The following is a 10,085-nucleotide window of genomic DNA, read 5'->3' as shown; positions in this document are numbered from 1 at the left end:
GATAGGACAACACCTTTTCCAATAGCTTTATGAGAATCCCCGTTGAATCAATGGCAGGATATGTGCTATCAAGCAACGTCTGATTGATGAGGGGGATGATAGTTTCAAAATATAATTCTTGCTCGACAGTTGATTGATTTAAAGTAAGGGTGTAATTGTCAATTGATTTCTCATCAATTGGAGTTTTAGCTTCAGAGCTAGAGGAAATCTCAGCTATAGCATTGTTTGTTTGGTCATCAAACATTGGTACCGTAGTTGGGTCAGAGGTGTGTGAAACAGAGTGATTCTATTTTCAGATGGCGCGAGATCACTTACAATACAAATTTCGATGAGTTACTGGCTTTTCTTCCTTCTACTTATGAGATTGTACAATAAACTTCCTCTATTAATAATCTTGATAGTAAAGTGAGAGAGCACACCAAATATCTTTTGATGAGAACCCATTGTTAAATAGGGAATCTATTGGCCAATATTACATTAAGCTTACCTAATCAAGTGATCTCTAATCAACATTCGGAAATTATTTCCTCATTCGGCAGTGGGTGTGAACAATATTTGTAGCTTAATGGCAAAAGCTCTAAAAAAACTCACCAATTTTTTGATATTGACCAAATTAGTTGTTGACCTGATGTGGCGTGAATGATCTATCATGATAAGGTAGGGTTTGCATTTTATGATATTTGAGCTATGTAATATTCAAAGATCAATGTTGACATTTATTTTTGGTCAATTTTGCATCCAAAATGTTAAGAATACGAAAAAAATGCAACGCTCTTTAACACCCTCAGTCTTCAACAAATGGATCATCGTTACTGAAGTATAACATTGTAAGCCATCTTCAGAAGATTCACTTACATGTTGTGAAATACGCTACAAATGTACTATGGCTCTTACTTGGTAAATGTTTAGAGTATGCTTCGTGTGACGCATTCTTATGGGCATCTCAAAATTGGAATGTAATACCACCTTTTTGTCGTAAATCAAGCCCCACATCTGCCTACAGAGAAAATTGGTCTTGACAGTGTTCTCCCTAATTTTGCAGGGAATTTTATAGCAAGCCGCAATTTTTGGTAACCCTTTCCACACGTTCTTCATATTGAGAGGAAAGCTCAAAAATTGAAATCTCAATGAGATCATGCCTCCTCTCAAAAATTCCGAGAAACATGAGGAGAGTTGTACAATATCTAAACCCTATCCCGTTTTGTGGGGGTACATATTTCACTTACACTTTACTGATATTTATGCAAATCATGGTAGCGCAATAAATTCAATAATTCTCTTGAAGAAGGTTTTCTATACTTGGCATAAACCCACTTTCTGATGGATACATGATAAAAATCCCTCAGTGCCCCACAAAACGGCCCAAAACTAGCTGGAATCTTAGTATTTTCAACACAAAAGTCACAGTTTTGAAAAATCACGCACCCGAATACGTGTTTTTGACATCTCCGCAAGATAACATCATATCGGCTTAATATGTCACAAAGGGCGAAGCGCCAAAAGATAATAGCACATTGTTGGAATTGTACAACTGCATAACGTCTATCTGTTTTGCCAATGGCAAATTTTACTCCCGTGATAAGCTTATCTTTATAAATACAGACAACTTTCCCACTTAATCATGGCATATTTGGTCTTGAATCAGCTAAAGCTACAAATACAAAACACACAACAATGTCTCCAGTTATTTCGTATGAATCATTTTTGGTCACTGAGTCATTTGAAGGATTCGAGGATCCTGAAAAATTCAAAAACTATGTTCCAAAATTGGAAAAGTATAAAAAGGATTTAGAGGAAAGCGTTTTGGACGAGTACAAGGTTGCTATGCCGAAACCGATTGATGAGTTGGTGAAGGATCAGCTTGATGCTGTTGACTACATGTACAACGAAAAATTATTGACACCAGAAGAGTTTGAAATCACTGACTCCACTGCTTCGAAAATTGCGAAGAATATTGGGGACGGTAAATGGAGCGCTGTTCAAGTTCTTAAAGCATTTGCTCACCGTGGAACTGTTGCCCATCAATTCACCAATTGTGCACTCCAAATATTTGTTGATGAGGGTATCAAACGTGCAAAGGAGTTGGATGAGTATCAAAAAAAGACTGGTAAGTTGGTTGGACCTTTACACGGTGTTCCAGTTTCATTGAAGGAACATTTCAATTATGCTGGTAAGGTGACTCACTCTGGTTACGTTTCATTGATTGATAATGTTACTGAAAAGTTTGGTGTCACTCCACAAATCTTGTACGACTTGGGAGCAGTATTTTATATTAGAACTACCCAACCACAAACACTTATGCACTTGTGTTCAGAGAGTAACTACTCCGATGTTACCAAGTGCCCTTTCAATATTTCTTTGTCCAGTGGTGGATCTTCATCCGGCGAAGGTGCTGTTGTCTCATTTGGTGGATCGGTTTTCGGTATTGGATCAGATATTGGAGGTTCAATCAGATCACCAGCTGCATTCTCTGGTTGTTTTGGTCTCAGACCAACCACCCACAGAGTTTCCATGGAAGGAAGTACTTCTTCACTAGGTGGGCAAGAAACCATTCAAGCAGTTTTTGGTCCATTGGCTAGAACTGTGGAGGATATTGAAACCATGATGAAGACATACCTTAACGAGGGCAAGCCATGGAACTCAGACGCATCTTTGATTTGTATGCCATGGAGAGATGTACCAAAACCAAATGCAAAGGATTTGACAATTGCTGTGATTAGAGATGATGGGTTGGTTAGCCCATCCCCGCCAATCAGGCGTGGTGTAAACACTGTTGTAGACAAGTTGAAAGAAGCTGGCGTCAAGATTATTGAGTTTACACCTCCAAATACCAAACTTGCTTACGAAACGATCAACAAGATGTACAATTGCGATGGTAATGAAACTAATCGTAAAATGTTGGGTAAAAGTGGTGAACCATTGGTTCAATTAACCAAGTGGTCATTGAACTATGGTGAGGGATCAAAAATGTTTTCCGTTCCCGAGGTTCGTCAATTGCATATGACTAGAGATGCATTGAGAAATGAATATAACAAGTTCATGGCGGACAACAATGTTGATTTCATTTTGTCACCAGCATACAATAATGTTGCTCCTCACCCTCGTGAAGTTTACAATTGGTCATACACAGCTTTGTTTAACATTTTGGATCTCCCAACTTTGGTTTTGCAAACTGGTTTGAAACAAGACCCAGAAGTTGATGTTTGGACAGAGAAAGACAAGAAACACAAATACAGATCTAATTTGGAACAATTGGAAAACGAAATGTACAAGCCAGAAGAGTTTAAACATGCTCCAATTGCCATACAATTAAGTGGAAGAAGATACCACGATGAAGAGGTGGTTGCTGCTGGTAAAGTTATTGCTGATGACATTTTGAAAGTCGATTTACTTAAGCATTAGGGGAAATTGCTGCAAAACTTTTATATGCTAAATTACAGTCTTGACGTATGTGAATGAATTAAATCTACAGAACAGAGTCTCTCCGAAGTTTCTCTCAACTGGCGCAACACCAATGTTTCCATGTTGAGGTAGCGCTCGATCCGCTAAAGGTGGGGTAAGCCCATAGCAGTCTCACCATCATATACAAATGACATCTAGTCACTACTTGATAGCATGGTGATCCTGGAAGCACGAACTGCACCAGCTACTGACCTACTCTTCTCCTCATTGAGAGTGTGCCTTCTTATATGCAAGCTTAAGCGTGAAGTCGCGTAATTATGTGAGAAAATATTATCTCGTAAAAGATAAGACTCGGCGATAAAATTTCTGTGGCTTTTTTCCCTCCACTCACTCCAATCCCAAATAGGCAAAATTCAAATGCGCTTATTCACATACAGATACAAACGGTGGTGCCAAATGGGGTAGTTCACTATCTATATAAAGTAGCCAATTAACTCCGTATTCGATTAAAATTGAATTACTCACTATCAAGACAGCTGTCGTCTCTCACCACATTTGATACCATGACCGACCACAAATCAATTGAGGATGCTTTATTTGAATCACTTTTAACTAAGGAAACATTTGAGGGGTACGAGGATCCTGAAAAATTCAAACAGTACATTCCAAAAATCGAACAATACAAGAAAGAATTGCAAGATGCAATCTTGGATGAATATAAAGTTGATTTCCCAAAACCTATTGATGAATTAGTCGAGGAACAACTTGACGCCGTCGACTACCTATACAAGGCCAAACTACTTACTCCTGAGGAAATCAAGATCACCGATTCATCAGCTAGTGAGATTGTACAAAATATTGCCGAAGGTAGATGGACTGCAGTCCAAGTTTTCAAAGCATTTGCTCATAGAGGCACGATTGCCCATCAATTTACAAATTGTGCACATCAATTGTTTGTCGATGAAGGGTTGAAACAGGCTCAAAAGTTGGATGATTATCAAAAGAAAAATGGGAAACTTATTGGTCCCTTGCATGGGGTTCCTATATCTTTGAAAGAGCAGTCAGGATACAAAGGGAAGATTACACACGCTGGGTATGTGGGGTTAATTGACAACATTTCACCTAAGCATTCTGTCACAACGCAAATCCTTTCTGATTTAGGAGCTGTGTTTTACATCAGAACAACCCAACCACAAACCCTTATGCATTTGTGCTCCGGAAACAATTTTTCAGAAAAGACCAAGTGTCCTTTCAATATTGCATTGTCAAGTGGAGGTTCGTCTTCAGGGGAAGGTGCTGTTGTCTCATTTGGTGGATCAGCTATTGGTATTGGATCAGATATTGGAGGTTCTGTGAGATCACCAGCTGCATTCTCTGGGTGTCATGGGTTAAGACCCACTACAAGAAGATTATCAACATTGGGTGGTGTTTCGTCCGGTGCAGGTCAAGAGTCCGTCCCAGCCGTTTATGGTCCATTGACTAGAACTATTGGTGACATTGATTATATGATGAAAACGTACATAAACGAAGGACACCCATGGGACTACGACGCTTGGTCCTTTTACATGCCTTGGAGGGAGGTACCAAAGCCACAAGCTACAGACTTGACCATTGCTGTAATTAGAGATGATGAATTGGTTAGACCATCGCCACCAATCAGGCGTGGAGTTGACACAGTAGTTAAGAAGTTAAAAGAAGCTGGTGTAGATATTATAGAGTTTACTCCACCCAACACGGAATTGGCTTACGAAACAGTCAACAAAATGTATTGCTGTGATGGTAATGAAAAGCAACGTGAATTGTTGGCAAAGAGTGGTGAGCCGTTACAAAAACTTACCAAGTGGAGTTTGAACTATGGAGAGGGTGCTAGAAATTACTCAATCCAGGAGAATCGTAAATTGAATACGATTAGAGACGCATTGAGAAATGAATACAATGACTTTATGGTGCAAAATAAAGTTGATTTCATTTTGTCACCAGTGTACAATAATGTTGCACCACGTCCAGGCCAGGTCTATAACTGGTCATACACCACTTTGTTCAATATCTTAGATTTTCCAACTTTAGCATTCCAAACTGGATTAAAACAGGATCCAGAAATTGATGTGTGGACTGAGGAGGACCAAAAGTACAACTTTAGATCAAAATTGGAGCAATTGGAGAACAACAATTATAAACCAGAAAATTTTAAGCACGCTCCTATTGCCTTACAATTGAGTGGAAGAAGATATCGTGATGAAGAAGTTGTAGCTGCTGGTAAACTCATCGTTGACGATATTTTGAAAGTCAATTTGTTACATTGATGTGTAGTTGGGTAGTTATAAACAATGCATGCCTTACGGGAACTCTAAAGGCGTTCATTTCCTGCATGAATGGGGTGAGTCCTGCCAGTTTGGAAATGGGCTCCTTATGTCGCAAAAACTTCTAAGCCAATCGAAGCCCGTTTCGTATAGACACGTCTAACGTTTCAAAACAGTGAGAAAATTCCGCGCCGAAAAAGGAAATATTTGTTCCACAGGCGCCAAGGTCCCGAAACTTTATCGTAAGAGATAAACCTCTCCACAAACAAGCACTGCGTTACTTTGTGGTATATAATTAACTGACGATTTCGGTAATGGAAAGGTAAAACTTTTGTTGCAAACAAGGATTTTTTATCATTCAAAATGACAATTGATCCAGACCTTGATAAACTATTCTATTCCTTGCTCACAAAGGATGATTTGTCTGGATACGAAGATCCGAAAAAGTTTAAGGAATGGATTCCCAAGATTGAGGCATATCGTCAAAAGATAGATGATTCAGTACCACAGGAGCTCAAAACTGAGTTGCCAAACTCGTTTGAAAAATTGAAGGCAGATCAATTCAACGCTATGAAATACTTGTACGACCAAAAATTGTTGTCGCTACATGAGTTTGAGATAACCGATTGTCCAGGGACGTTAATTGTTCAAAAGATTGCTACCGGACAGTGGTCATCTGTTGAAGTATTTCAAGCTTTCGCCAAACGTGCCGTATTAGCTCATCAGTTTACTAATTGTGCTGTTGAATTTTTCATTGATGAGGGGCTAGCCAGGGCAAAGGAGTTGGATGAATATTATGCAACACATAATGCAACAGTGGGTCCATTGCACGGATTGCCCATATCCTTAAAAGAACATATATCCCTTAAGGGTAGAATTGGACATTCTGGAATTGTATCATTATTGGACAATACAGCTGACAAGGATGCTGTGACTGCGACAATCTTGCACAACCTAGGTGCTGTCTTTTACGTCAGAACCAATGAACCACATGCGTTGCTACCGTTGGATACAGGAAATAATATCACTGGCTTCACAAAATGTCCCTTTAATTTACTCTTATCAAGTGGAGGATCATCATCTGGAGAAGGTGCAAATATCGCCTATGGTGGAAGCGTTCTTGGGGTTGGATCCGACATTGGTGGATCTATTAGATCCCCTGCAGCTTTTTCTGGGTGTCATGGATTGAGACCTTCATCTAGAAGAATATCTGCAAGGGGATTGGTTGGGGAGGGAGGTGGTCAAGAGAGTGTTGTTGGAGTACTTGGACCATTGTCAAGAACAATTGAAGACATCGATTTATTCATGAAGCTGTACATCAACGAGGGTAAACCATGGCTTCTCGACCCTTGGAGTTTGCCAATACCTTGGAGAAATGTTCCAAACCCCAACTTATCCAATTTGAAAATTGCTGTTGTAAAAGACGATGGTGTATGCAGAGTGACTCCTCCAATCCGTAGAGGGTTGACTGAAGTTGTTGAGAGATTGAAACTGGCAGGGGTCGAGATAGTGGAGTTTGTTCCGAAGAACGGCAGATTAGCTTATGATGTTGCTACACAGCTATCCAATTGTGATGGTAACAGAGCTTTGCGTGAAGCATTCTCGGCATCAGGTGAACCATTACCAAGATTAACTAAGTGGTACTTGAACTTGGGTGAAGGTGCAAGAGAATTTACAGTTTCTGAAAATAGAAAGTTGAACTCAATAAGAGATGGATTGCGGGAGGAGTATAGTGACTATCTCATAGAGAATAAGATTGATTTCCTCCTTGGCCCAGCTTACAACAATGTTGCTCCAAAAGAAGAAGAGGTATACAATGAATCATACACTTTGATTTACAACTTATTAGACTTTCCAAGTTTGGTGTTTCAAACAGGATTATTTCAAGACCCCAAGGTTGATGTGTGGCAGAAGGAGGATTTGAATTATGAATATCGAAGTGGTATGGAGGAATTAGAGAATAGGGGTTATGATCCAAATCAATTTATTGGAGCACCAATCGCTTTACAACTAAGCGGAAGAAGGTATTGTGATGAAGAGGTGGTTGCTGCATCAAAAGTAATAGTAAATTTTCTTGGAGTGGATTTGTTAAAGCGTCAAAAGGATTAATGGAGTGATGAATGGAATGCATAAGTAACCAAATGAAATTTGTTGACAGCAACAAAAGAAAAGGGGTTGTAAAAGTAGGGCCACTGCTTATGAGTATAATACGCTGCAGTATTGCACTGTAGTCAAAACCGCTTCCGCCTGTATGGCTTTACCCTTTGGTACACAGAAGTTGGTTTACGGCAATGACGTAGTGTACAACTTGCAAATTGAATTTCTTTTTCTTTAGTTCTTGTGTTGCATAATTACGAATAACTTTACGACTACAGATTCAATTGCGATTAAGCAAATATGTACTTTTCACTTTTAAAAGATTCCATACTCGAGGATTACTAACGGGCTGTAAAAAAATATAGAGACCTCTTATTAGTACCCAAGTTCCAAAGCACATCCTTGACAGTAGTTGCAAAGATATCGCCAAGGCCTTCAATTTGACATCATCAAAATATGTTCCATTCATTCTTTCTCATAAGAATTAGCCTCTTTCCGAAATACGTAACAAATAAGTACTGCTTGTAGGCAGCTGTCTGCTCCAAGAGCAACAATCATAGGCTTCAGAAAGTCTATCCCGCTTCCTTCTGTTTATCACAATTTTGAAAATTTGTTTTAGACCTCTTTTTATTAAATCACTAGCCCGAAGGTTGAAAGTGCCACAAAAGCAAACTCTAGTTTATCTTGGCTGACGTGGTGTGTAACGTAATGTTACAATAAAGCCATAAGGAAGTAAGGGCAAAAAATAGAAAATATTCGACAATGCAGCTATAGCTTGTAACACGGTTTGAAAATCAAGAGAGAAGTGTCTTGGACGATATCAATAGCAATGCAACCAGAAATCGAAAGGCAGTGATGAACAGCGAATTTTGCAATTGATACTACACACAATTTGATTGCCAATAGATCAGCAGTGACAGCAAATATTACTCGATCTCGATTATTACGGTGTCTACAGTTGTTTGGTCAATCTTTGTTCAAACGTTTGCTTTGCTGACACCAACAATTAATCTTTGACGTAATGCTTAACAAATTGCAAAAGTATACCAAACTTAACTTTTTAGTGTTTTCATATATCCAAAGCACTGAAAAACACAGTAATTATAAAGTTAAAGTTACAGCAATAAGACTGATGTCAAACATTTTAATTTTAGAAAACCAGAAGCTCATCCTCTGATGACATAGCGATACTTTTTGTCAACCTCAGACGTCACTCCAACGCCCATATACATTAACAACCAAAAGGAAATACAAACGCCTTAAATTTGGATACTCCCCGAGACTTTTCTTGTAATTTTGAACTAGCAAATAACTACAAACAAGTCCGGGGAATAAAGATGAATACTTAAGAGAAAAAATTTTGCATCAAGCTTGACCATATGCAACACCTTTTGTGTAATGAGCTAACCGTTTATGTAATGACATGTTGTTTTGCAGTTTCTTTTGCTTTTGCAAAAAGTCTTGGAATAAAATATGCAACGTTTATAATTGATATACGGGGAATTATAGATTTAGCAGCCCGCCCTACACCAAAAATTAGTTACATAGTACAAAACCTAAGATAAACGGTTGCACAAGGTGACATCTAATTACCTATATAGAATCAAGCAAACCCTTGAATATATAAATACCCCAACACAGATCAAAAAGTGCAATCCAAGGTGTTTCAGTTTCTGATAACACAGACTGAACGTCATTGTTTGCACCACAATACCACACAAAAATACTTGAAATGGATTTGAAAAAGTTTCGTGAGTACTTGATCGATGACAAATACTTGAATGAGTCGTTGATAAACGAGAAGGAATTCAATATTACCGTGCTACCGCCAAATGTATTAGTGACCAAGTTGTCAACAGGAAAATTGACTGCAGTTGAAACAGTGGTTGCCTTTATTAAAAAATACCTTATAGTGAACAATTGTATAGACTTACCGCCCCCACTAGAAAGTGAGTTCAATACCGCTTTAGCTATGGCTGGGTTCTTGGACTGCTATTTTAAAAGCACGGGAAAAGCTTTGGGTCCACTACATGGACTACCGATAAGTGACGATCAATTAGAGATAGCACAACTGAGATGTAATACATCAAATTATGACACAGATGTGTTAGGTAACATTCCATTGAGCATTGTGTTCCATGCAACTCTAAAGCCAAATGATCATTCGGAAACGAGAACCTATCAACCGAAGACTCCCAATATTTTATTCAGGAGTTTGGCGATAAACTCAGGTGTTTGAATAATGGTAAGATTTTAATTGAGATTGCTCCCTTAGTTGATTTGGAT

General features: G+C 38.7%; 5 protein-coding genes across 5 annotated transcripts; 4 read left to right on the top strand and 1 right to left on the bottom strand. All coding sequences in view use genetic code 12, as the record gives it.

The window, feature by feature from the left end:
• On the bottom strand, positions 1-244 carry CORT_0G03775 (hypothetical protein; the record flags this gene model as incomplete). The annotated part of the gene is made up of 1 exon (XM_003871130.2): positions 1-244. A coding segment is annotated over one exon (244 nt), but the record flags the coding sequence as incomplete, so codon positions are not given.
• Positions 245-1,674: 1,430 nt separating this feature from the next.
• Positions 1,675-3,402, top strand: CORT_0G03770 (hypothetical protein; the record flags this gene model as incomplete). The annotated part of the gene is made up of 1 exon (XM_003871129.1): positions 1,675-3,402. The coding sequence occupies one exon, from the start codon at positions 1,675-1,677 to the stop codon at positions 3,400-3,402; it is 1,728 nt and encodes a 575-aa protein (XP_003871178.1).
• Positions 3,403-3,965: 563 nt separating this feature from the next.
• CORT_0G03760 (hypothetical protein) lies at positions 3,966-5,705 on the top strand (the record flags this gene model as incomplete). The annotated part of the gene is made up of 1 exon (XM_003871128.1): positions 3,966-5,705. One exon carries the CDS (start codon positions 3,966-3,968, stop codon positions 5,703-5,705), a length of 1,740 nt encoding a protein of 579 aa, XP_003871177.1.
• A 360-nt stretch (positions 5,706-6,065) lies between these two features.
• CORT_0G03750 (hypothetical protein) lies at positions 6,066-7,811 on the top strand (the record flags this gene model as incomplete). The annotated part of the gene is made up of 1 exon (XM_003871127.1): positions 6,066-7,811. One exon carries the CDS (start codon positions 6,066-6,068, stop codon positions 7,809-7,811), a length of 1,746 nt encoding a protein of 581 aa, XP_003871176.1.
• A 1,720-nt stretch (positions 7,812-9,531) lies between these two features.
• On the top strand, positions 9,532-10,038 carry CORT_0G03740 (hypothetical protein; the record flags this gene model as incomplete). The annotated part of the gene is made up of 1 exon (XM_003871126.1): positions 9,532-10,038. The coding sequence occupies one exon, from the start codon at positions 9,532-9,534 to the stop codon at positions 10,036-10,038; it is 507 nt and encodes a 168-aa protein (XP_003871175.1).
• Between the last annotated feature and the right edge of the window lie 47 nt (positions 10,039-10,085).

Source organism: Candida orthopsilosis (assembly GCF_000315875.1).
Source record: "Candida orthopsilosis Co 90-125, chromosome 7 draft sequence".
Lineage (NCBI taxonomy): Eukaryota > Fungi > Ascomycota > Pichiomycetes > Serinales > Debaryomycetaceae > Lodderomyces > Lodderomyces orthopsilosis.
This window is presented reverse-complemented; position numbering and strand designations above follow the sequence as displayed.